We start from the raw sequence: 26,794 nt of genomic DNA on the forward strand, positions 1-26,794 counted from the left end.
GATCAGAAAAAGATCCACATTATCTTTGCGGTATAACGAAGTCAAATTATAGAACCTACTCTAATACTATGTTGAATTTTTGGAAAAGTGAAAAACTTCACTGACTTGATGTAATTTGAGTACATGAGCCTCAAATAGAATCTAATTATAATTAAACTACCCTTATTCTAGTTACACCCAAAATTAAACATTAAAATATACGTTTTAGAACAATTGATCAACTGAACATAAATAGAGGACTAACATAACTAAAACACCTTTAATTGAGACTCTTCTAAGGACCGTCCCTCTTGAGATTTTATAAGTTTCCATTTTATTAAATTTGACTATATAAGATTCATGTAAGATTTTTTCATATATGCTCTTCAACCAAAAGAAAACTCCTATCTTCAATAACTTTGTAATTGGTATTACTATATTATATATTTCATAAAAACCATGAAGTTTTACTCAGTAGATAGGATTACAATTTATAATTGAGTTGCGAAAACATTGAAACTGGTCAACTCTTACTCCATTCAAACATGTACAATGCAAATTTTTATCTAGATAAATCTGAATTTATATTATTGCAAATTTACTTGGTTATAACAAGATTGGTGATTGATCTAAGGGAACTGAGATGGATTTAATGGAGGGGATGGTGACGTTTGACACGAGGTACGCATTTAAGACTAAGTCCAGTTTGCCTTTGTGTGCGACGGCCGACGCTTTAGCAAATGAGAGACCTTTTGCCCCCGGAGCTGGAGGTGGCCTATATAGCTTCTGTATTAGCGACCTAGTCCTTAAAATATAAATTATCTTTGTTTTCTGTCCTTGCGAAATTTCTACTCCGGATCATAATTCATAAATTTCTAATAAGGCACCTTCTCGGCCCCTCAAGATCTGATACAAATTGCTCTTTAGTCATTTGTTTCCATTCTTTGATCTCTTCTTCGCCTGAAAATTGTGTTCCAGCTGGTTAGACCGAGTTTATTTTTTCAAACCTTCGTGCAGCCCGAGAGAGGCCCGAGTTCCTGTATCTGTAGGATCTGGAGCTGATCGCTGGTAAAGTGAAATCTCTCGGGGAATTGTCATTAAAATTTACGATTTGGTGATAAACTGACAATTTGTCGTTGGAGCTCCTTTTTTATTGATTCATATATTTTATTTTTTGGAGTTGTTTTTTATGGGTTTAAGAAAATTTGCCTCTTGTACACTTAATTTTTGGTACTGTTTCGCTGTTTCAGGTTTTTCTTAGCAAAATGCTTGCTGCGTGACTTGAGTAGCACAAAATGGCGCGAAGGGGAATGTTTGATGGGTTGCCCGTTTCGGAGGAGAAATCGGTAAATAAAATGACCGAGGCAACTCTGTTCTCCTTTCACTTTCGACTAGATCAGATCGATAATGGAAACACTATTGGGATAACCTTCACTATGATTTACTGAGTTCGTCTTGTATGTTTTGCTGCCTTTTTCAATTTATCGTGATGGTTTTCTGCCAACTTGTAAAAGCTGTTCAGTTTTACCGAGTAACCTGTATTATCGAAGTACCTAAAAAATGAATCGTGCATCTGTCGACTTTTTCAATATCAAGCGCAAAAGTAGATCATGCCGAGGCTAGATAGGTGTTCGTATATTATAGAAATCTTTATTTATTTACGTATATTTATATTTTTTTAGCTGATAGGTTTTGATGACGACTTTTATGATATTCATTGTAGTTGTTGAGTTTGTTTACCTTAGTATGTACTTTTATGGCCTTCTGTTGTCTTGGCCATAACAATTTGGTCTCAGAGGCACCCTAGAGATACTTTCTGTTATCCTAATTGAACAAATCAGTGTATATATTATATATATATAGAAATACAAGTTTTCAGGCTCAACATTTTGGGAGATGTGGTTGGCACTTTCTCTGAGTTATTTCTATGGATGCTTAATGCTTAACTTTTTGCCTTTGGACGTCCAAGTAATGAGTTGCTCTTAAGTAGTCTAACTACTATATTAATTAATTAATTTTTTTATTTTTGAAGATGGTTATGATTGCATTAAATAGGAGAAAGAATATACATAAATACATTAGGAGCCTTGAAATGCTGGCAAGAAAATACAGAAAAAAAACATCATAAAGCCTGCCACTTAAAGGAAAGAAAAAAAAAAAAAAAAAAACTTGTCCTCCACAATCAAAATTAAAAAGAAGCATTGTGGTGGGCTAAGTGATCTACAATTGAATTTGCATTTCTAGGATTATGCATCCAGGAAATATGAATAGGTCCAGAGATTTCAGAAACTTCATCACAGAAATGAAGTAAATCATGGCCAATTCTTCTCTGAAGGAAACCAGCTAATAACCACAAAAGAATTGCCCTAGACTACCGGTGGACATGAAAATATCTGAGAAATAACTCTCAATCCACAGAGGAGGACAAAACTGTGCTTAGTATAATTACACTGCTCAAAAAGGCATAGAATATAATTGGATGACTAAACCCGTGTGGTCCCTGATGACCCCTCCCCTTCCCTTGGGGCTTGGGTTTCCTCTAGAGTAATCATCAAAATTCATTTTAAACCACCTTGCTTGGAGTGGGATCCACTGAGACAAAAACGTACTTGGAATAGGAAGATGTGGCCATGTCTGTCCAGTGTCCTCTTAAAACCTTATTATAAAGATGCTGAAAGAAAGAGAATTTATTAACCAAGAAGTGTGTGTAATGAATTACACGCTCTGCCATCCATCAATTAGAGTAATTTAAAAAAATTGAATGCTTTTCTTTTTCTCTATATCTGTGAGAATATGCCTAGAATTTCCTATATTTTCTGTATAGTTTGAGCACAAGACTGATGTTTTAACATGGCAATCATTTATACCCTGTTTTCTTGTTTCATATGCTTAATATGGTTCTTTCCTTTGTTCATTTATGTAGTTCCTGAAAGAGGAGCTTTTTAGAATCGATGAAAGTTGGACTGCTGCCCGTTTTGATTCTTTACCTCATGTTGTCCATATATTGACATCAAGAGATCGTGAAGGCGAAGTCCAGTTCTTGAAAGAGCAAAGTGAAATTGTTGAAGAAGTTGTTGATGAAGTTGTCCATGCATATCACGGTGGTTTCAATAAAGCCATACAAAATTATTCCCAAGTTAGTGATACTTTTTTTTTTGAAAAGGGAGTTAGTGATACTTCTGAATGATTATTGTTTGATGATTTTGCGATTCTTTTCTCATGTTCTGTTTGAATAGTATATGGGACTTTATATGATCTATTTATTTATTTGCTCTATTCTACATCACATTGATGGCATTGTGGAGATGATTTATATCTCGAAAAGCTTAACTAGAGCTTACAAATGCCAACGGGCAGATGCTTATACTATTGATGCTCCATGATATTTTGCTTATTTTTATTTTTTATGGAATGTTTTTTTAATGTATTTTTGCTAGCCCCAGATTTGTTAGCTTTCTTTTTGGTTTCTCATGCTGGGATGTGTCCTTTATCATTCTTTGTTTCTTCCTTTCTCCTTAATAAAATTTTCATCTTTCTCAAAAATAGCCAATAGGCAGGCTTTTCTTATGGAGAAAAATAATTGGCAGAAACCTGGATTTTGATGTACTGGACCTAATATAAAAAAATTCATTAGGGTTCATCAGTGGCAACCCATGTTTCCAGTACCCTTCAGATTAATTTTGATGGCAGCTGTGGATTGAGCCCTTGGCTCAATGGCCATGTTTGGAGATTTCTTATTATGAGGTCTTGAGTTTAAGTTGCAGGGATGCTAGGGTATCTTTGGTGTTTGTCTAATGCATACACATAAACAATTATAATGGAAGAGTATTTAATCACTAAAATCAGTGGATGCGCAGTCTGGCACGCCACATTGTAGACTACTTATGGGTTGGAAATTTGGCTGAAATGGCCTCAGCTGTTGGTAAAATAAACAAAAGAGAAAGATGATACACATATATATCTGATGGATTAATGTAATTAGGTGAACCTTCTTTTAAATTGCACAGTAGCCCAGGAAGTCAAGCTCCCTGCTATCACCTTGTTCTATGAATATCCAAATCCTCTGAAAGTTATACATGTAGTACTCTATGACATACTTATTTAGTTCTTCTAAAGCATATTATAGGGGAGGTAAACATTATCCATATGCTTGAAAATATGATGTATCTATGCATTGTCTTGTATGGTCCTGATAATTGAAGAGTAAAAGCAATTAAATTTTTTGGAAATGATAAAGTTTATGCCTTTTTCTTCCATTTCTATGACCTAGCAGGATCAACTTAGTATCACTCGTAAGGGCCTCTCTTGCATTCTTTTCCTTTCTGACCTTGCATGATCAACTCAGTATCGCTCATAAGGGCCTTCTCTAATTTACTTTTCATCTTTGCTCTAAGCTTGATATTTGCTTTTCTTTTTTAAAGTTATGTAGTCTGGATGCATTACTGACATTTTTCATCATTTTTCAGATATTGCGGTTATTTAGTGAATCTACTGAAAGTATTGCTGTTCTGAAGGTTGATTTGGCTGAGGCAAAGAAACTACTTGGTGCACGTAATAAGCAGTTGCACCAATTATGGTATCGCTCTGTTACATTGCGTCACATAATCTCATTGCTGGACCAAATAGAGAGTGTGGCAAAGGTTTGTATGTTTCTAATTTACTTTGCTGGTATATGTACCCATCCATCTAAAGACATTGTCCACAATTCTGCCTCATGCTAACTGCTAAAAGCCCACAGTATTACATAATAGAAATATAAATAGGCTATGATAATTTTCATCCTTTCCTAATTTTGGCATAATAGAGTATGTATTGGGAATCACTTGAAGGTTATGTCTTCTTTGGGAAAGATTACCTTATGATGTAATTAGAAAAAGCATTTTGAAGCTTGTGAAGATATTTGCCTGGTCTTCTTTTTCCATGCTATTTATTTTTGAGTTTTGTAGAACCTGGAGTTTTCTACTAGTCAGGCTTGATTATTGTGGCCCTCAAATTTGCATGTTCCTCGGGTGCCTCTATCCCTTCATTCCATTGTCCCTCCATTTCTTTGTCTCTCTCTCTCTCTCTCCCCTTGTTGTGGCCATTGAGTTTGTATAGCCCTCAAAAGTGTATTTTCCATCTTTCCAGGGGGAGAAAACTTTCCCCTCTTCACTCCCCTCGACGGCAACGAAGACCTGCAACTTCCGCAGGTGACGCCCGATTGCTGTTCGGCACTCTCAATATCACTTCTCTGGTGATTTTGAGAGCAACAACAGTGAGGAGAGCTTGAACAGTGGTTGTGCGACCTGTAATGACGGCGGCGCCACCAGTTGGACCACTGTTCACCTCTGGAGCTGGAGAAGAAGACCCCGAGAACCACCTTTCCACTTCGTTTTTGGTCCTACAACAATCACAATCACTTAGGTGACCTTCTGGAGTACCGAAAATGTCCGTATTATAGTAAAAACAGGGGAACATCTTGCCTTCATCACTGTTCCTCTGTCGGTGGGCGCTTTTTTCCTCACTGCCTTCTTAGCAACAACTGTTGAAGATATGAGGACGTCGCCAAGAACCTGAGAGCTCTGGTCCGAATCCTGGAGATATTATTTTCGTACGATCTGTCGTGGGAACCGTGTTGAATGCAAAATTTCGCAGCACAAGGGCACCACAACCATGGCCCGTGTCACTATCCCAGAAACAACCAACTCCGGCTTTAGCTGGAGTCAGCAAGGCTGCGCCATTTGCCACTTTCTTCCACCCCCATCACCGTCCAACACCGATCTTCCCTGACGAAACTACCCCCTTTCCCCCCTTTGTCCCCTTTGCTCCCAAACCCGACAATCCAGAAAATTGCTCCCACTTGCCCCACTCTTGACCCGGCAGACCCCCTGGCCCAGAAATCAGCTCCGATTCTTACTTCCCTCCCTTCATCCCCATTTCTGTTTGTGGCTTGATTGATAGTCTTGGTAGTATTATGGTTCGCCCTCAGACGGCTGATCGGATGATTTGGCTCCCTGATGATAGCGGGCGATTCTTGGTCTCCTCGGCCTACCGTCATCTTATGGGATGGACCCGGCCTCCTGCCCCACATCTGGTTGCTCTTGCCTGGCACCTCTCGGCCCCGCCCAAGGTGAAGTTTTTCCTTTTGAGTGCCTGCCACAACAAGATCCGTACTGCAGACAACCTTATTAGGCGTGGCAACACCACTCCTGATCCTCTCTGCCCCTTCTGCGGGATGGTGGCTGAAACTGTGAATCATCTCCTCCTCCACTGTGACTTCGCCTGGAAGGTTTGGACCTACATGATTGACAACATGGGACTCAACTTCAGCATCTCGCTTGACTTGAGCACCATGTGTCGTTTTTCTTTTGGAACCTGCCTGCCCAGCCTGGGCAAGCTTTTGTTGGCTGCCTGAATTGCTTTCGTTCCTTGGTGCCTCTGGAAGGAAAGGAACTTCAAACGGTTTGATTGTACTTTCCGCTCTACTGCTGAGGTTTTCTTCACTGCCACTTGGCTCATATGTACCTGGATCCGCTCCCGGAAAGAGTTTGCCTGCCTCTCTTGTGCCTCAGTCCGCACCAATTAGAAGATTACCGCTCAGATGTCTGCCCCTACTACTCCCCGCCGAGTTGCCTTTTTTTTTTTTTAAATGATGCTGAATTTTATTATGAGAGCTCAAACGAGCAGATTGCATGAGGGGAAGCCTTCCCAAACAATGAGAGATTGCTGGGAGGTTCCAAATTTTGCCAATTAATCAACCAAAGAATTGGCTGATCTAGGAACGAGGTTCCAATTACAATGAGTAGATTACACAAGGGGAAGCCTTCCCAAACAGCCGAGTTGCTGTTTGGGAGCCTCCTCCCTCCTGATCCGGATATTATAAGCTAAACTTTGATGGTAGCTCCTTTGGGAACCCGGGTTTGGCTGGGTTTGGTGGGGTGATTTTTGATCCAGGGGGCACTGCCATCCTCTCTTACTCTGGCCCTCTCGGAATTGCTGACTCGACCACTGCTCAACTCTCTAGTCTCCTTCACGGCTTGCGAATTTTTCAGAACCGCTTCAGTGGTCCCCTGATCGTGGAGGGAGACTCTAAGATTGTCATTGGATGGTGCTCCACTTCATCTTTCCCCCAATGGCGTCATTGACAAATTTTTCTTGATGTTTTGGATATTGTATCCACCATTTCTTATACTTGGTCTCATGTACGTAGATTAGCCAATTCAGCTGCTGATTTGTGTGCTAAATTAACCCCCTCCCCCCTCCTTCAATCTCTTATTGTTAGGGGAGGTCTCCCTTGATGTATCTTCTCTTTCTTTGAAATAGAATTATCAACATTTCAAAAAAAAAAGAAGTGTATTTTCAATGCCTGATTCATCTTGATTGTGCCTTGACCCCTGGTGATCATGTCCCTTCTTTTTTTCAGAAAAGGATGCAATTTTATTTCAACAAACTAGAAAAAGGAACAATGAATGGAGAACTCCCTTTACAACAAGAGATTAGAGGGAGACTCCTTGTTTAGCAACAAAGTTAGCAAAGGAATTGGTTGATCTAGGGACTTGTAACTAGCTACATATAATTAAAGATACAATTTAATAATCTCATAAAAACATCCCAGTGGTGCCATGGGGGATCAGAAAGGAAGAGCACCGGCCAATCACCACTTTGGAATCAACTTCAATAAGGAGGGGTCCAATGAGGTGATAACGATAGAAAATGAGACCCTGAAGAAGCGCAAAAAGCTTTGTAGATGTAGAGTCAGAAATCCCCATTGGGCCATAGTTGGTAATGAGAGGGGTGCCATCTGAGTCTTAAAATACTCTGCCAAAGCCAGCTTTGCTAGGGTTATCAAAGGTACTACCGTCAAAGTTGAGCTTAAGGGTGCTCAGATGAGGTGGCTTCCGATCTTCCAGAGTAGGGAGCTTCGGAGGAGTGGACATTTGAGCCACAACATGCTAGTTGGTGTGGAAGAGAACATCTTTTAAGCAGTCAAATTCCTTTCTAGTATGAAGCCAAGAAGAGACTTGGCCGATAATGCAGCTAGAAATTTCCTCATACTACCAAATTTGCAATTAAACCGCAAATAATTTTTTTTCCTTTCAAAGGCTCCAAAGGATATGCGTGAAACATGCTGAGAGGAGTATTTTGCATTTGACTAATGTCAATGAGATCTTTAGGAAGGCAAAGTTGTAGGCTAATGTGGTTGAGCAAAGAGGACGTACCTGCCAAGCGAAAGGGCAGTGGAGGTGAAGATGATTAACATTTTCCTCCACGGTGTTGCAGAGAGGGTAGAGGATACTTGGATTGGAATTGCATCGTCTCTGAAGATTGTCTGCTATTAGGATCTTGTTCAGGTAGGCGCTTCAAAGAAAGAACTTGGTTTTATGATCGTCTCCCTTCTGTTTTATGAAGAATTGTTTGAGCAGTATAACTTTAGTGAACTTCTTCAGATTGGTGGATGGCATTCTTGATTGTTGGCCCCCACAGCTTTCATATTCTCTTGATATTTTAAGAAACATAAGGATAAAATTGAGGAATGATATTACGGAGAGTGGGAAAGAAGGCGAAGATCTATCCATGATTCAGGCTCTTGACACTTTGGGAAAGAGGAGACCCTGCCTTGGATGGGGCAGATTCTTGATTCTACTATCACTGTTCTTAACTTTCTTTTTTTCTTTTAAATGCAAAGACCACTAAACTGAGCCTCTGTTTGGTCTCATGAAGTTCCATTCATTTAGTACAGTTGTTTGACCTGTGGTTATTCTCAGATTGGACATGGAGAAAAGTTTTGGAGTTAGTTGACAATTTCCAGTCTTTTCCAATCTCCCCCTTTCTTAATCTACTCATTGGCACTATAAATATCCTTAAAGAGCTTTTTCCTAATGAAAAGGCTTTTTCAGTTGCCACGTCTAACACAGCAACAAGCCACTGTGAGACATGCTAGTTATATTATACCTGTGAGTAGCACTACTTTGCCACAACATTTTTATTTGTAATTTTGTAGTGGAGGTATCTGATTGCGACGTAATGTCTGGTTTATACATCGAAGGCTCTACCTTTTCTATTTTTCCTCATAAAAGAATTGGATTTTGTGCAAGTGCTGTAGTTAGCAGAATGAGTTGATCTGTGTTTTTGGTATAGCATAAATAATGATAACTGTTCAAAGAGAAACGAAAACATTTTCCCAAGAATGTTTTGTAAGAAAATATGAGTGGGTTTGTATTTACTTCCTGTCAATATTCTCTCAGATGTAAGCAATTTTTTTCTCTTAAAAAACGAGTTTGATACATGTAAATGTTTCTGTCTAATGTGGAGTTATCTAAAGCAAATCTTACTTTAGTTTCTTACTGTAATTTTTGTGTTATGTTGGCACAGGTACCGACTCATATAGAGAAACTCATTGCTGAAAAGCAGTTGTATGCTGCAGTGCAATTGCATGTTCAGTCAGCATTCGTGCTCGAAAGAGAGGGCCTTCAAGCGGTTTGTTGTTTTCCTCATTGAGATGGCCAACTTATTTAATTATTTTATGTACAGATTATATTTCTCTAATCATAAGGCTTTTCCCGAATTGTGGCTTTGTACCTACACAAGGTTGTAAATGACCTAGAAATCACTACAGGATATACAAAAAAAGTATATGCAAATGTTGTAAGAGCTCGACTGACCATTGAACCTGTTGTTTGACAGTTTAACCCTGTTGAACAGGGCTCACTCAGCGGTTGGATCAATATGATGCATACAGTAGGCACAGACAAGCACACACAGACACACTGTGACACACTAACACTCAGACCCATTCTCACACACACACACACTCACACACACACACACACACACACACACACACACACACACACACACACACACACATGCACACACACACACACACACACACACACACATGCACACACACACACACACACACACACACACACACACACACACACACATGGACGAAACGACCAGTCCACATTCAGTTTTAATTTTCTAAATTGTAGAAATATCCTAGTGATGTGTCAAGTGCACTTGTCCAACTGAACTCAGTCAGTTAATTGGTCAAACCATGTCACCCATCCAGTTCAATCTGTTATCTGAGAAAGTGGTTTTTAGGTTTTCAGATGTTCTCAGCTTTTTGAGGTTATCATCCATGTCCTCTTTGAGGTTATCCATGTCCTCCTTCTCCAGTTCAATCTGTTATCTGAGAAAGTGGTTTTTAGGTTTTCAGGTGTTCTCAGCATTTTGAGGTTATCAACCATGTCCTCTTTGAGGTTTACCATGTTCCCTCCCTCAAGAGGGAGGACATGATGTTTTCCATGATCTGTAATTCCTCTCAATTGAAAACCATGGTATATCCCCCAAAGCAGAAGAACTACCCTTCTTTAGGAAACTGACAAAAGATGCATTGCAATATCAAATCCTTAAAGGCAAGAAGGCTTAGGAGTAGGCCAAAACAGCTAAACATGTGCTCCCAACATTGAAAGAGGAGTAATGGGCAAGAAGATGACCCCTGGATTCCTTAGTAATAACAAAAAGATCTGGGTTCTCTTGTGCTATTTTTGTTAGTTGTGCCAGTGTCAATATTCTGAACTTGGCAGCAGGGTTCATGTCTCAGACTAGGGGCCCATATGAGGTATTTGTACAATTTGAGTTTTCCAAAGGAATGGATTTTGACAGAACTTCTGTTTGTAGTTGCTAGTCTTGAAGCTGTCAGAATGCTTTTGCATATGCATGTCATAAAGGTTTTAGACATTTCAAATGGAAGACAAAAGTGAATTTTTGAATAATTACTTTGAAGAAATTTATGTTGAACAACCTCTTGGTTTTAAACACCTTTTTTGAAAAGTGAGACGAAATTATTCATTGAAAGAGGAGAAGAATGTATAACTACATCAAACCTGGCCAAACTCCACAATATATATAATGAAAACATGGCCTAAGACACAAGCCACAAGAACAGCCAAAACAAATCCAAAAAGTTAAAAACAAGAAGATTTTTCAATCAATCCTTAGTGGAAAGAATCTACCTCCCGGACAGAGTGCACATGAACACCAGCATGTGCCTAAGCATTCACCATACTACTTACAGTACGTGGAGTATGGCATCATCTAATTTCAATAGAACCACAAATAACACAAATCTTATTATAGAAAGCCAAGAAAAGCCATGGAGGAGCCTTCCTAGTAGAAAACCAAGATATAATCACTCTATAATTCCCCTCCTCCTCAAGGGGGAAATGAGAAAAGTCGAGGAAAAATTTTCAAGCCACAAAGAAGGGCTCAGAGTTCAGCTTAGTAGTATCACTATATCCAAAAGGTGCAGAAAATACACAGATTACTTGTCCTGGATGATTGTGAATGGCACCTCCTGCCCCTGGGGGACCCGGATTACCTTGAGTGATAGAAATTCAATTTGAATCGGCCCCAAGTGGGTGGTTTCTATGCCAGGTTTAGAGGGAATAATGACAACCAAATAGTGAAGAGAGGAAGAAATGCTAATCCAAAACTATGTGAAGCCTGGGGAGTAGAGTGGGTCTGGTTTTGAAAAGTTCTATTATTTCCTATCTTTCCATTAGCCCCATGTGGTAACAACTAAAGATATCCACGACAAAATATTCCTTTGATTTAACAAATGCCTTTTTTAAAACCTGTATCTTCTTGGGTTACAACAGATAGTGTGCCTTGGGTTGGCTGGAGCAGGCGGTGTGTTCAAAGGTGATAATGGAGATCCTATTCTTTCTTATGCTGGTCTGGTGGGCATTGTTGATTCTAATACTACTGAAGTTAGTGTTCTGCTATTCGGCCTCCAAATCTTCAAGGATCGTCTTCATGGCAAGTTAATCATTGAAGGTGATTCGAAGACTGTTATTAGTTGGTGTTCCAAAAATAGCTCCCCCCCTTGGGGCCACTGGCCCATCACTGATAGTATTGCTGACATTGTATCTTCTAGTTATTGTAATTGAATCTCATTCCTAGATCAGCCAACTCTTTGGTTGATAAATTGGCAAAATTCAGAACCTCCCAACAATCTCTCATTGTTTGGGAAGGCTTCACTCCTTTGTAAATCGCTCTTTTGAGCTTTTGTCTTTTTTTTTGAGAAGAGGTGTGAATGTATTACTGAAGAAAAAAAATTACATACCTTGAAGCTAAAAAGACATTTCCTCCACAACAAGATGTTGGAGGGTAACGCCTTTTTTCGTTTGAGCATCGGCTAAGTGATTAGCAGATCTTGGAACATGTTTCCAAATGCGTTGTAAAACAGAAATTAACTTACAAATTTCATCAAAAAACTCCCAATGACGCCAAGGAGGTTTTGATGGCTTCGAGCACCAGTTAATAATGACTTGAGAATCCCCTTCAACCAAGAGAGCACCCTCCTGTTTTTTGCTTGAAAAGTTTCAGTCCGTTGAACAGCCCATGTAATTCCGCGCAAGTAGAGTCAGATACTCCAATTGGACCCGCATATGTGAAGAGAAGATTTGCTTGATCATCGTGAATTACTCCGCCAAGCCCAGTTGGCCCCGGACACCTGAGAGCACTTCCATCAAAATTTAGTTTAAAATGTCCAGGAGGAGGTTTGGACCATTCAACCATTACAGGGGCCTTCGATGGAAAAGACATACCCGCAACATTTCGCCAATTTTCACGCATTTTTGTCGCATTTAACTTACTGAATTCTTTGCGAAGGAGAACCCAAGAGCTAACTTGACCGATGATCTGTTCACAAAGAATATTCCGAGGGAGAGCTTTCTGATTGAATTTACGATTGTTTCTTTCTTTCCATAAATTCCACGCAATGTGCCCAACACAGCAAGAGATCAAAATTTTCCCCAACTTTGGAAGATGTGAGCTAACCAAAGTTAAGATAGTGTTATGTAAATCTTGCGATGGGCAATATAATAAACCGATTTTGTCCATTAATTCGGTCCAAATCTTATGAGCATATTCGCAATGTAGAAGTGTGTGATCTACTGTTTTAGGGGATATATTGCAAAATGGGCATTCTGGATTAGGAATATTAGTGCCACGTCTTTGCAAAGCGTCAAAAGTTCAGATTTTCTTACGACATACCGTCCAGATGAAGAACTTAACTCGAGGAGGAATCGGGAGCGACCATGCAAAGGCAGCAGAATGTTCTGCGTGGGGAGGCAGATACGAAATCATATGATGGTACGCAGAAGCTGTAGAGAACATACCTTGTTTGTTCGGCGTCCAGATGAGTGTATCGGTAGAGCTTTTTAAAGTCACATCAGAGAGCAAGTTGACCAGACAAGTGGCTTCAACAGCTTCAGAGTCATTCAATGCTCGCCTGAGATGAAGATTCCAGCTGCTCGAAGACTGCCAATGGTCAGAAACCATTGTGCTACGAGATCTTGACAGTTGATATAAACGTTGATGACTTTCCTTTAAACAACTTGATCCTATCCACCAATCCGTCTAGAATAGAGTATCTGTACTGCTCCCAATGTAGCATTTGACGACAGATTTGAAGGTAGGTAAGAGTTTGACAATTGTCTTCCAAATAGGGGATAACTTGTAAAATCTTCCCCCGTCCGTCCACCAGCCATTGTCTGTTCCAGATTTTATTGCAACCATTCGGCGCCACAATAGATTGGGTTGCATGTTGAACTTCTAAATCCACTTTAAGAGTAGAGCCTTGTTTGTGGTAGCAACGTCCCGAAACCCGAGGCCCCCCATTACAAGTGGTTTACAAACATCTACCCATTTTACAAGATTAAACTTTTTTTCCCCATTTGGCCCATCCCATAGGAATCTTCTTTTCAAAAATTCAATTCTATCCCGAATAGATGCTGGACAATGGTACAAAGATAAAAAATAAGATGGGATACCATGAAGGCAAGATTTGATAAGAACCAACTTACCAACTTTGGATAAAAATTTCCCTTTCCAAGAAGCCAGACGCTTCTCAAGCCGCTCAACAACCGGAAACCAAGAGTTTTTTGTAGGCAGGAGTGGAGTCAAAGGTAAGCCCAGATATGTGCTCGGAATGGATGCTACCTTACAACCCAGATAGTTCGCCATTGAGTTGAGAATAGAGGCTTCAATATTAAATCCAAAAATTGATGTTTTTTCCCAGCTTATCTTTTGACCCGAGGTCAATTCAAAGATGTTCAAAATTGCTTTCATGTGTTTGATTTGTCTCATGGACCCTTCTCCAAAAAAGATAGAGTCATCAGCATACTGTAGAGTGGGAACATCTTGGTTTGGATCAGAAAAAATAGGACTAAGCCAACCCGAACGTTTTGCAAACCGGATCATAGAGGTAAGGTATTCTCCAACAAGAGTAAAAATAAAAGGAGATAGGGGGTCGCCTTGTCTTATCCCCCTAGAAGCTTTGAAATAACCTCGAGGTTTCCCATTTACCAAGACAAAATAAGAAGGAGAGGAAATACAACTCCTCATCCAGAATTTTCATCTTGTGCCAAAACCCATACGGTCAAAAAGATAGTCCACCAGTTTCCAATCAACCCGATCAAAAGCTTTCTCAAAATAAATTTTCAGAACAAACCTTGGAAGGGAAGATTTTTTGAAAGAATCAAGGAGTTCATGAGCTGTTAGAGAAGAGTCTAGGATGTTTCTGTCTCGGATAAAAACACTTTGACAAGGATTAATTACCTTGTAAAGGATTGCTTTCAGCCGATTAGCCAATAGACGCCCAATAATTTTATATGAACTGGAAATGAGGCTAATAGGGCAAAAATCTTTGGGTAACTCCGAATTAGTTTTTTTAGGAATAAGTGCAATAAAAGATGCGCCGATTCCAGAGTGAGTTATTCCCACTTGGTGAAAATTGTGAACGAGGGCACAAACATCATTTTTTAACAGGTCCCAAAAACAGTGATAAAACTCACCATTAAAGCCATCTGGTCCGGGGGCTTTATCTTTAGGAAGGTAAAGGACAGCCCGTTCAATTTCTTCTGAGGAAAATGGTTTTTCAAGATCAGCAATGTCTTCAGCTAAAATTGGCTCGAAGTCGAGTTGATGGAGTTTTGGTCTTCTGAAACAGACTTCTGAATATAGCTCTGCGGAGTACTTCACCAAAAAGTTAGATATGGAGGCACTATCCGTAACCACTTGGTCTTCGTTACAGAGAGCAGTGATACGGTTAGTCCTCCTGGCCGAGGCGATGGAATGGAAAAACTTTGTATTCCTATCACCCTCAGCCATCCAACGAAATCTTGAACGTTGTTTCCAACAGACAGATTCAGAACGAAGAAACGTAAGATATTCAGAATTTAAATTATTTCTAACCAGTAAATCGGTAGGAGAGATTAACCTCTATTCCTTCAGTAGATTCAACTCAGAAATGCGGCGGCGAATCGAATCTTTCTGGGAAGCAGCAGAAACTCGGTGATTTTTATCCCACAGTCTGATCTTTGTCTTGAGGGCTTTGAGTTTCCGAGGGAGGGCCCAGCCCGGGTTCGGATGATTTTCCAACTTGAGCCACCACATTTTCAAAGAAGGGATGAAAGCCTCGGTTAATAACTAGGCGTTCTTAAACCGAAAGGGAGATCTTTCCCATGTAACTGGCTGAGTGTTGAGTTGGATAGGCCAATGGTCAGATCCTATTTTGTTTAGGACTCGGCCAGAGGCGTTGGGGAAGAGGAGGTTCCATTCTATATTGACAAAAAATCTGTCCAATTTAGACAAAATAGGGGGATTCTGACAATTTGTCCAGGTGAATTTTTTCCCCGAGAGAGAAGCCTCGGATAGAGTAAGACTATTGATAAAATCAGAAAAAGCTCTCATGGTTGATGAGGTTTGGGAGGCAAGAGGACTTTTGTTAGAGCAAAGTAGAGTCGCATTGAAGTCTCCTCCAAGGAGCCAAGGGAGGTCCCATAATTGGACAAGCTGAAAGATTTCCTCCCAGAAAGATGCTCGGTCACTATAACGAGTTGGCCCATAGATGCCGGCTAGCGCCCAAGAAGTATCGAGGTTGTGATCCAGGAGCTGGTGACCGATTGAGTATTGTCCCGGAACGACGGAAATAACATCAAAAGCAGTTGGATCCCAGATGACAATTATGCCACCGGAATGGCCAATTGCATCCACATTTGCCCACGCTGGGTTGGTGTCATACCATAAATTACAAACAATTGAGTAATCAAAAGACTGCATCTTAGTTTCAAGAAGAATAGCAATTTTTGGTTTAACATTAAAAAGCGCCGTTCTGATGAGGGCTCGCTTGGCCAGAGAGCCGAGTCCTCTAACATTCCATGATAGAACGATCATGGAGAACGGTGGGTGTTGATATTCCGCACCACAACGCCAACTTCAAAGTAGCCCGCACAGAAGATGTTGGCTCGCTCCGTCATTTCTGAAAATTCCTCCTAAGGAAAGTCTTGTTCCTGTTCCAGCAGAAACAGGTGGAGCTCATCCCGCGGATTGGTAGTGAAGGTCATGGTTGGGGTAGATTCAGAGGTTATAGTTGGGGGGAGGTCGGACCAAATTGGGGGGATTCCAGAGGGAAATGCAGGGGGGAGATCGTACCAATCAGGGGGAAATTCCAATAGAGGGACAGGGGGAGGGGGGGGGGGGGGGGGGGGGGGGGGTAGTGTCTTTGACTTTATCTTTTTCAGTGTTTTTTTCGGAAGGTGCGGGGGTGTTGTTTTTGCCCCCCCTCCCCCCCCCCCCCCCCCTTTTTTTCCTGGAATAGGTATACTGGTAAGGGGTGTTGGCATTTTGTTTTCCAGTATTTTGAGCTTTTGTCTTAATAAAAATCATTAAAAAAAACAGATAGTGTGCCCGTTCAGTCTTCTTATCTGTACAAATCAATTGTTCTTCTTCAGCCATGTTTTGTTGAAGGTATAAGACGTCATATTAGGAAGGATGACAGAGTTAAAAGTCTAGCTTAATGAATGGATTGGAGACTGTCCTCTTTCTGCTACTTACTCTTTGTTATATAAAACTCAGAATTGTCAAAATTCAGTGTCTCCTATCATGCCATTACGCTCACTCGGTATGGACCTTTCTCTTAAATAAAATTGGGCTCCAGTATTGTGTTGCCTCAAATCTGCCATCTACTATCCTCTCACTCAATGATTCCTGGCTCCCAAAGTTAGGAAAATTGATTATATCATGTTGCATTGGACATATTCTATGGGGACTATGGAAAGAAAGGAATAGAAGGAAATTCAAATTCAAATCCTCCCCCACAGAAGTTCTGACTGATCAAATTACGAGCCAAATATCTATTTGGCTTCTAAATAGAAAAGAATTCAGAAACTTCACCTGCACAAACTTCAGGGAAAATTGGTAGCTAGTTGTTGGGCTTTTTATGCCCTCCCGCCCCCTGATCTTGGCGATTTGGACCCCCCCACCGTTGGGCCACTTCAAGCTTAACTTTGATGGGAGTGCTCTTGGCTGCCCTAGTCATGCGGGCTACAAAGGAGTTATACATAATGCAAACAACAATCTCCTCTTCTGTTTTGCGGGCCCTCTGGGAAACTCCGATTCCACAACAGCAAAACTTTCAGGATTGCTAAACGGAATTCAAATTTGATCAAATCGACTCTCGGGAACACTCTGCATAGAGGGCGACTCAAAGGTGGTCATCCATTGGTGTGCAAAATCCATAAGGCCTCCGTGGCGTCACTGGGATATGTACTCAAAAATATGTAATTTAATTTCTCATTTGAATTGTAACTGGAAGCACATTCCTCGCTCTGCCAATCACTTGGCAGACATCAAGGCTAAGGCGGGCATTTCACTTCAACACCTTGTTGTGGAGGAAGGCTCTCTGACCTAGGTTTGTTTGTACTTGTCCTTCTCCTTTTATAGTCTATTCACGCATTTTTCAAAAAAGAAAGAAAGTCCAGCATAGAGTCATGGAATTTCAATTTCCCTACAATTTTGAGGGATAATGGAGTAATAGAAGTTAGCAATTTCATTTCTCTACTTCAAAACCATCATATGCTGAGCAGAGGTGACAATGAGTTGGTATGGAAGTTGGTATGGATACTGTGGCATCACACTACTCGCGTCTTGCTCATGCTGATTTTCAAAGTCATCCTGCTTCTATGTTAGTTTGGAACTATCTTACCCCCTTAAATTCAACAATTTCCTTTGGTGTGCCATAAAAGATGGCTATCATTTTTTACTTCTCATCTTTTCAGATCTAGTGATGCAGGTTTTCTTCTGTTTCTCCTTAATAAAATCCAGCAGCTACTGCTCTGACCTGGAGCTCCACCCAGAAATCTCTTATCTCACTATCAATATCTTGTTTTAAGTATTTGCACTCTATTGTTACTCTTTGGCTGCATCTCCCTTTAATCAGTCTAACTTGTTTTATTGTCTTTTCTTTTCTTGTGCTTAAAACTTTTGCCATTCAAGGAGAATACCTCTTTTTAGCTTTTTACCAAGCTACAACTCATTCTGGCTTTGCTACTTTTGTACAGGTTGGGACTTTACAAGATGTTCGATCAGAACTAAGCAAGTTGCGAGGCATTTTGTTTTTCAAAGTTTTGGATGACTTACATAGTCATTTATTTAATAAGGGTGAAAACAGGTACCTTTTTTATGTATTTGATGTGAAATTTCCTATTAATGAGATATAAGATGTTTTACCATAGGAATATGCATGTATGTCTAGATGATTATCTTAATAAAACTCCGTGAAACACTCAATATCTTGGTATTCAATATTTTGTCTTTGCTTTGTTTTTTAAACTATTTATAAGTTTTTTGTTATAGTTAAACTGATCCACTTCTGCAGCTCAGCTGGTATTGGGATCCATGAGAGAGATGATGAAGTGCCAGCCACTACAGCCATTTCAGTTTCAATGAATAGTTCACAGCCTTTGTCTCGGAGAACCAGGTCTCAAAAGGTAGATAATCAGTTTGGTGGTCCTGCAACTGGCGATGGGTTTTACAGGCCAGTCACTACTGATGGAGGGTATGACTGAAACTCTAATCTGCCTTAGATCTTCATGGCCATTTTTTGCTTCCTTACATAGTAAAAATGCAATTAGTAGCTGCATTAGCACAATAGATGTCTGTACATTATTTGGCTTTTCATTACACGTTTTTTTTGAAGTGGTGCAAGATTTTATTAAGCAGCAAAACAGAAAACAAGATTAGGCGAGCCCTCCCTTTACAATGAGTTTTTCATCACACTATTATTAGCTTCTATGTCGCAAACACGTTCTTGATAAAATTATTTGTCTTTTTCTTGAGAAATTTATTTTTGTTGTGAGAGATCCTTTTCCATTGCTGTTCATTGATTGTATTTTTCAAACTTTGATTTTGTGCATCTTCGGGCTGCTCTTCCTTAGGCCTTTTTTTTATTCTCTCCTAATGAAATTCTCACCATTGTCAAAAAAGGAAGAAAATACTATTCTGAAAACAAACAGGTTTCTTAATTGGTTACTTATGGATAGATGTCTTGTTATCCTCCTTGACCTTTCACTTTATCTGAATAGAATTTGTTTCTGTGATAAATATTCAACGTTTTCTTGAAAAATAAAATTTGTTTTCATTTTTAGGCAGGCTGATGACTAGATGGGTTAGTATTTGTTCATCTAACCTACGGTCACATATGATTGTGGATTCCTAAAAATTTTTCAGTCTAACCATGAGCAGACAGTTGGATAAATGAATAGTATCATCAATTATTCATATATAAGATCTGAGGATTGTTCTCCCTCATTTGAGACATGTAGTACTGGATAAGGAGATTTGTTGCCTTGTTGGTCCCTTTCTAGTGTTTTTTTATAATTTTTATTTTTTAAGTGATGATTGATCCGTTATAATGAACGATAACTATGTCAACATGAGAGATAACTACAACATGGGAGAGGAAGGTCCTCAAGCCCCAAGGGGTAAAGAAGCCCCTTCAACAAGACAAGGTCTTTAACCACCTGATTTAGCCAGCACGTCAGAAACATGATTGGCCAATTGTATTATATGCTTCCGAGTAACCAAAATGCCAAAGATGGACTATCTCATATGATTACTTATTATTTTTTAAATTTTTAAAAAAGAATAACCAAAAGGAATTGACAGGATCCCATAACTTGGTTCTGGTTTACCCTTTTGGAGTGGCCATCAATGGGCCCACCTGCCTGTAAGAGCAGCCTTCAAGCTGAGACGATTATTGTAGTTGTTCTTGGAGAATCAATTGTATCCCCTTAGAAGCCAAGTTGGTCTGATGCTAATCGTTGCTTAATGTTGTGTACTGTGAATTTCTATGAGTTTCTTTTTCTGAATTCGTATCTGAAATGTCAATTGAGCATTTGGCTTTCTTAGAAAATACATCCAGGGGTATTTTGGTCATTTTACCCCAGAGTATTTTGGTCATTTTTTTTCACTTTGTGGTTAGTTTTGTTTGTGTAATCTTATTTTGCATGTTAAATTATATCAGTGATTAATTTTCATGTACATAGGATGTGTAGTTAAGGAGAAATAAGGAGATTAAGGTTTATTAAGTGTATAGGTGTATTTTTATAATTTGTTACTCAAAATACTTATTTAAAAAGTATGGGAAGGAGCCTAGGACTTTCACTAGGCCCTCCACTTCTCACCCTATGTCAATTTTGTTTCTCACTATCGTTTGTCTTCTTTATGCTGTCAATTTCTTGTATCTATTTCTTCCATCTCTGTTCCACAATTATATCAGGAGACTCTAAGGTATCTAGGATGGAAGGCTGCAATGGAAGAAGAAATGAATGCATTATTAAAAATCAGACTTGGGGCCCTAGTTCCACTTCCTTCCGACAAAAAACCTGTGGGCTATAAATGGGTTTTCACTATCAAGCACAATTCGGATGGTTCTGTTGTTTGCCTCAAGGCCTAGCTAGTTGCAAAGGGGTATACTCTGTGCTATAGAGTCGATTATGAGGAGACTTTCACCCCGGTGGCTAAATTAAACTTGGTATGCATCTTATTATCACTCACTGCTAATTCCTCTTGGCCGACATATCAATTGGATGTGAAGAATGTATTCTTGAATGAGGATATCAAAGAAGAGATATATATGCATCAACCACCTAGTTTTGTGGTTGAGGAGGAGTCAATATGTAGATTGATGAAGTCTTTATATGGGCTCAAACAGTTTCTTCAATCTTGGTTTGACAAATTTAGCTAAGCAATAGTGCGTTTTGGATTCAACTGGTGGTCAGTAGATCATTCTGTCTTTGTCAAGAATACCTTAAAGGGAGGAGTATTACTGGCAGTTTATGTGGATGATATTGTCTTAACTGGCAGTGATGCGGGTAATATAAATGAGGTTAAAGTGAAAATATGCAAAGAATAAAACGAAGGATCTTGGACTTCTAAAATATTTTTTAGGTATTGAGGTCTTCTAGTCAAAGCATGGGATTGTATTATCTCAGAGGAAGTATGTTTTGGATTTACTTAAGGACACAAGGATGATGGGGTATCAACCAGCGGATACTCCTATGGATGCCAACACAAAACAATGTGCAAGCTCTAGAGAAGATGTTGATATAAGTATTAGAGGCTTGTGGGAAAGTTTATTTACCTCAGAGTGACCAGATCGGATATATCGTATGCAGTAAGTGTGGTGAGTCAGTATATGCACAAACCACAACTTACCATTGGCAAGCTCTGGACTGAGATATTTAAAAGAAGCTCTGAGGAAGAAACTTCTCTATAAAAATCATGCCCACTTCAACATAGACAGTTTTGCAAATGCAAACAGGGCTGGGTCACCTAATGACAGGAAGTCCACTTTTGGGTACTATACCTTAGTTGGAGGTAACCTAGTTACATGGAAAAGTAAAAAGCAGAATGTTATTGCGAGATCTAGTGCAGAAACAAAGTACAGAGTTATGGCTGACACAATCAATGAGCTTCTATGGATCAGATCCTTCTTACTGAATTGGTTTCTATAAAAGAGTTTCTATGGAATTACACTGTGATAACTAGGCAACCATTCATATTACTTCAAATCTGGTATTCCATGAGAGAACAAAACACATTGAGGTAGATTGCTACTTTATACGGGAGAAATTTCATGCTGGTATCTTATCTCTCAAACACGTTTCATCTCAAGGGCTGGTCGCAGACATTTTTACAAAACTAATCACATCCCAAGATTCAAACCATTATATGCGGCAAGTTGGGTATCTACGATGTTTTCTCTCCCCTAACTTGAGGGGCAGTGTTAGAAGATAGAATCGTATTATAGGGGCTTGATGTAATTTTCTTTTGTTTTTTGTTCCTTTCTCTCCCTACTTGGGGTAAAGGGTAATTATGTAAATGTAACTCTTTTCATTATTATAAATATACATTAAGGAGGAGGATGAGGTCCGTTAAATCCTCCTTCCCTCCTCTCACTCTTTCTCTCTCTCCTAACTGATCTCTCTTCTCCTCTTCTTCTCCTTCTCTTCTACCCCGATTACCTCTTATTTCTCTCTCACTCTTGCTACTCTCTTCACCTTAACCTAGTTTGTTTATTATTCACTAAATGGGATCCTAAATCTCACACTTTTGTAGGTCAAGTTTAAGCATAACGGTTGCTTTGCCAGAGTGCTTGAAGTAGTTAATGAGCTCATGAGCTGTCATTGCAGAGTCGATGATGTTGACCCCTTTGATGAAGGTGCTTTGACCTTCATGGATAGTGGGCGGGAGGGGTCTTGAGGTGCTAGGCAAGGATGCGAGCGATGATTTTATAGGGGATCGAGAGGATGTTGATAGGCCTAAAGTCCGTCGGGTGCTCCACAACATTTTTGTTAAAATACAAGTTTAGGGGTATTTTGGTCATTTCCTATATTTTCCATATTATGTTTTTCTCTTATAGCATGGCTATTAGATAGGGAATATCTTATTTTATCTCTAGTTAAATTTTCATTCAATTTAGACATTTCTTTTTGAAAAGGATATATATATTAACAGAGAAAGAAAAAACAAAGGTCAAGGGAGCAAAATCCTAACAACAAGAGATTGAAGGGAGGCTCCCTGCTTTGCAAGTACATTAGTTACCGAATTAGCGGATCTCGAAATGTGAGACCAAATACAAGAGAATTGAGAGGCAATATCTAGAATCTCCTGAAAAGTGTCCCAATGGCACCACAGGAGGGAGGATGCACAATCACACCAACCAATAACCACCTTCGAGTCTCCTTCAATGTGAAGAGGGCCACTAGAGTTGTCTTTGAAAACACAAAACCCATTGAGTCGGCCATGAAGTTCAGCTGACATGGAGTAAAAAATGCCTAACAGGCCAGCATAAGAGAAACACTGATTATCGGAGAGATCCGAGATAACTCCTCTAAAGCCAACAATCCCGGGATTACCGAGAGAAGAACCATCAAAATTCAACTTGAGGAAACCAGGCTCTGCAGGGGTCCATGCCTGCATGACTGGGACCTTGGCGCCAATCCGCATCCTAACCAAGTTGCTTCAATTATCTCAGATAGAGGAACCCACAAAGGAGGAGAAGGCCTTCTTAGTAAGAAGCCAAGCGGAGATTTGACTCGACACACGATCAATAACTCTCATCGTGTATTCATATTTAGCATCAAAACGTCTACGTTTGCATTCATTCCAGAGCCCCCATGGAATAAAACCAGTATAGGCAGAGATCATCAACTTTCCAAGCCCAGGAAGGGGGATACCAATGGGCGACTTGCTGAAGGTGATCAGATCTGCCGACATACAGAATTGCAGCCCTATCTTACAAAGGATGGAAGTCCACACTATCCACGCGAAAGAACATTGGAGCAAGATATGGCTAGTGGTTTCGACCTTTGAATTGCAGAAAGGACAAAGGGGATCAATAGAAGGGTGGCCTCTCCGTCTAAGCACATCTGCCGTGAGGGTCTTTCTTTGGCAGGCGCTCCACATGAAGAATTTTACCTTTGGTGGGGCACAAAGGCGCCATGCAAAGTGTATCTCATGCTCCCTTTGATTTAAATGTCAGCCATTGATGTATCCCTAAGCAGAGGTCACAGAGAAGATACCGCTTTTGTCAGGCCACCAAATGAGCTTGTCCGCCGCTGAAGGTCTCAAGTCTGAAGGATTGCCAAGATTCCATCAACTGACTTGCCTCCAATGTCTTGGTATCAGAAAGACCTCTTCTGGGGTGTAGGCTCAAACCATCCCCCTCGAAAGCATCAACTACCGATATCTCCCTTCATAAAGAGAGGAGAAAAAGATTCTTGAACGAGGTTTGTAGAGGTTCCTGTCCCGCCCACCAATCCTCCCACAATTTAAGGATCTACCAATTCCAACATAGAATCTGATGGCTGAGGTGAAGTTAGGAAGAAGTAGGAAGAAGTAGATATAGTGATCTCCAGATTGGCGATAGACAACTCTTGTTACCTTCTGAAGTCTACGATGGAGAAGAACATCCAAGCTTAGCAATTACCATTCCCTTCCGAAGAATAGAAGAAATGGTGTTGAACTTCCAAATCCATTTTAAGAGCAGTGCTTGGTTCATTTCCTTTGATTTTCGAATCCCCAATCCTCCCATCCTCTTTGGCAAACATACCTCCTCCCATCTGACCAAATGATATTTAAAGGCATGACTCGATCCCTTCCAGAGAAATCTTCTTTTTAACTTATCCATGGCTTTACAGACGGATGTAGGGCAAGGCATAGTTTGGGATGCTTGCAATACAAGACTTTAGGAAAATGAGCCTTCCTGCTTTGTTGAAAAAATAACCCTTCCAGGTGGCAAGGTGGCTCTCGTTCTTTTCCACCATAGGATTCCAGAGACTTTGGTTTATGCGACCGTTGAAGAGGGGGAGTCCAAGGTAAGTGGTTGGGATGTTAGATGTTGTACATCCAAAAAGATTTGCCATCTCAGCTAGGAGCTCAGGGCTAATGTTGAAACCTATGAGGGATGTTTTTCCCAATTAACTTTCTGTCATGAGGCTAATTCAAAGAGCCCCAAGACCTCTTTGATCCTTCTAGCTCCTTCCATATTTTCGATCCAAAAAATGATGGTATCATCATCATATTGGAGAATGGGGATATTAAAAGCCTTTAGGTGACTAGTAGGGGATAGCCACCCAAGGTCAATAGCCGAGTAGAACATAGAGGAGAGGAATTCCGCCACAATGTTGAAAAGAAGCGGGGAGAGTGGGTCACCCATTCTGATCCCCTTGGTTCCTTCGAAATACCCACAAACCGAGCCATTGAGTGAGCGTGCGCCCCCCCCACCCTTCTTTGACTTCCGAAACATAGAGAGGGAGAAAGAAACTTCTTTGACTTTCATCTCCTGGAGACTTGGCGAGCTCACCGTTTCTCCCTCTTCCTCAAGACACTAGACGAACTTTGGAATCACAACCATTGGGATCGAAATAAAAGATCTTCTCATCCCATTTCTGAGCATTAGTCGCAACACCATTCGATTCGTCCTGGTTTCAGTTCCAGTGAGATTTCTGAATCGCCGCAGATCTACGAAGTTACAAGAGCTTTCCTTTTCTCTTTCTTCTCCGCCTTTCTGCCTCTTGCCGACATCCATCGAGCATCTTCCTCTGTCGCCAAAGCCTTACCATTGTTGTCGTGCCTCTGTTGCGTCACCTTGGCACTTGTCTCTCACTGACAGAGACTCTAGACTGGGAATGATTTGGAACTACGGCAGCCAACTCCACTTTAGGTGGATGTGGGAGTCCCTCCGCAGACGAGGACTGTGGAGGAGCGACCCCCCATCATCCGATGTTTGGCGCCGAAAGGACCCGAAAGTGGTTGTTCTCCTCTTGATGCCCTCTCATCGCTCCCTCTCTCTCCTCAATGCTTTCCAAAAATTCTGACTTCAAGATTTGCTTTTTCATTCAATTTAGACATGTATTTTAGGAGATATGTAATTTTGAGTATTGAGGGGCCTTTTTGTCCTTTTGTAAATTTTCACTTAAACCCTTATTATAAAGAAGTAGGAAGGGCCTTTCTGGCTTGGATTCCAAGGCAGCAAAGTTGCCTATTTTCCAAAACTCTTTTGCCTCTTCTTTTTTCTCCCCAAGTCACATATTTTTTATGGTATTAGAGCAATAATGTAAGTCTTGGGCAAGTTTCTTTCGATTTTGTGGATTTTCTCTCCATTTTCAGCAATCTCCTTGAAGGTTTTCTCAGATTTCTGGACTGGTAGGGTAAAAATTCCATTTCCCCCCCTTTTTTTGGCCTATGTTAGCCTATTGGCTAATGATTACTTCTTTTATTTGCTTGATTATTGGGATTTAGAAATGTTTGATGATCCCAATTTAAGAAAATTTCTTAAATCTGCCAGCGTCATCATCCATATAGCCTACGCCATCCTGGTTTCTTGCAATTAGGTCATTCTTTCATCGATTTATGGTCTCAATTGATGGAGTTCATCACTATTGGTTCTAAATTGAATGAATTGGGCGCTGAATTGCCCTAATTGAATTCGGTGTGGGGCCCCCTTGACTACGCAAGCATAGAAATTTGGGGAAAGTGCTTCCCTTTGGTTAGTTGACGCTCTGGTGTACTGAATTGTTGTGTTTGGTGAAGCCGATGCGTTTTGCTCTCTCTTATCCAGCTTCAACAACATTGTCTTGCAGTATCGTACTCATGATAAGTTGATTTGGAAACCTAATACTAATGGCCTCTTCTAGGTGGCCACCGCATATAACATAAGAGGATTTGAGCCCAACTCGCCGGAGCACACTATCTCAGCTGCTTGGAAACTCTCAACCCCTAACAATATAATTTTTTTTTCCATATGGACGGCCATCCGAGAGAAAATCCTTACTGCTGACAACCTCCACAAGCGTGGATTAATCACTCCAGACTGGATCTGCCCCCTATGTCGCGCACTAGTGAGGAGACAATTCAGCATGTTCTCCTTCATTGCAGCTACTCTTGGTGTGTGTGGATGGCTACTCTTGGTGTGTGT

General features: G+C 40.3%; 1 protein-coding gene across 2 annotated transcripts in view; it reads left to right on the plus strand.

Moving 5' to 3' along the window:
• The first annotated feature begins 729 nt into the window (after positions 1–729).
• Positions 730–26,794, plus strand: part of LOC137944239 (exocyst complex component SEC8) — a 72,955-nt gene continuing 46,890 nt past the window's right edge. Inside the window, exons 1-7 of one of the 2 annotated variants that reach the window (XM_068789859.1) lie at positions 730–1,047; positions 1,230–1,325; positions 2,903–3,115; positions 4,446–4,619; positions 9,331–9,435; positions 18,372–18,481; positions 18,689–18,868. In XM_068789859.1, the coding sequence (XP_068645960.1) occupies positions 1,275–1,325; positions 2,903–3,115; positions 4,446–4,619; positions 9,331–9,435; positions 18,372–18,481; positions 18,689–18,868 (833 nt within the window). In that variant the 5' untranslated portion in view covers positions 730–1,047; positions 1,230–1,274. Of the gene's footprint in view, positions 1,048–1,229; positions 1,326–2,902; positions 3,116–4,445; positions 4,620–9,330; positions 9,436–18,371; positions 18,482–18,688; positions 18,869–26,794 lie in introns of those variants that run through there. The other variant, XM_068789860.1, reaches the window with a different exon arrangement.

This window comes from Aristolochia californica, unplaced genomic scaffold (assembly GCF_029961685.1).
Source record: "Aristolochia californica isolate CCGP_79_NKW_82.1479 unplaced genomic scaffold, dmAriCali1.0.hap1 SCAF_11, whole genome shotgun sequence".
Classification (NCBI taxonomy): domain Eukaryota; kingdom Viridiplantae; phylum Streptophyta; class Magnoliopsida; order Piperales; family Aristolochiaceae; genus Aristolochia; species Aristolochia californica.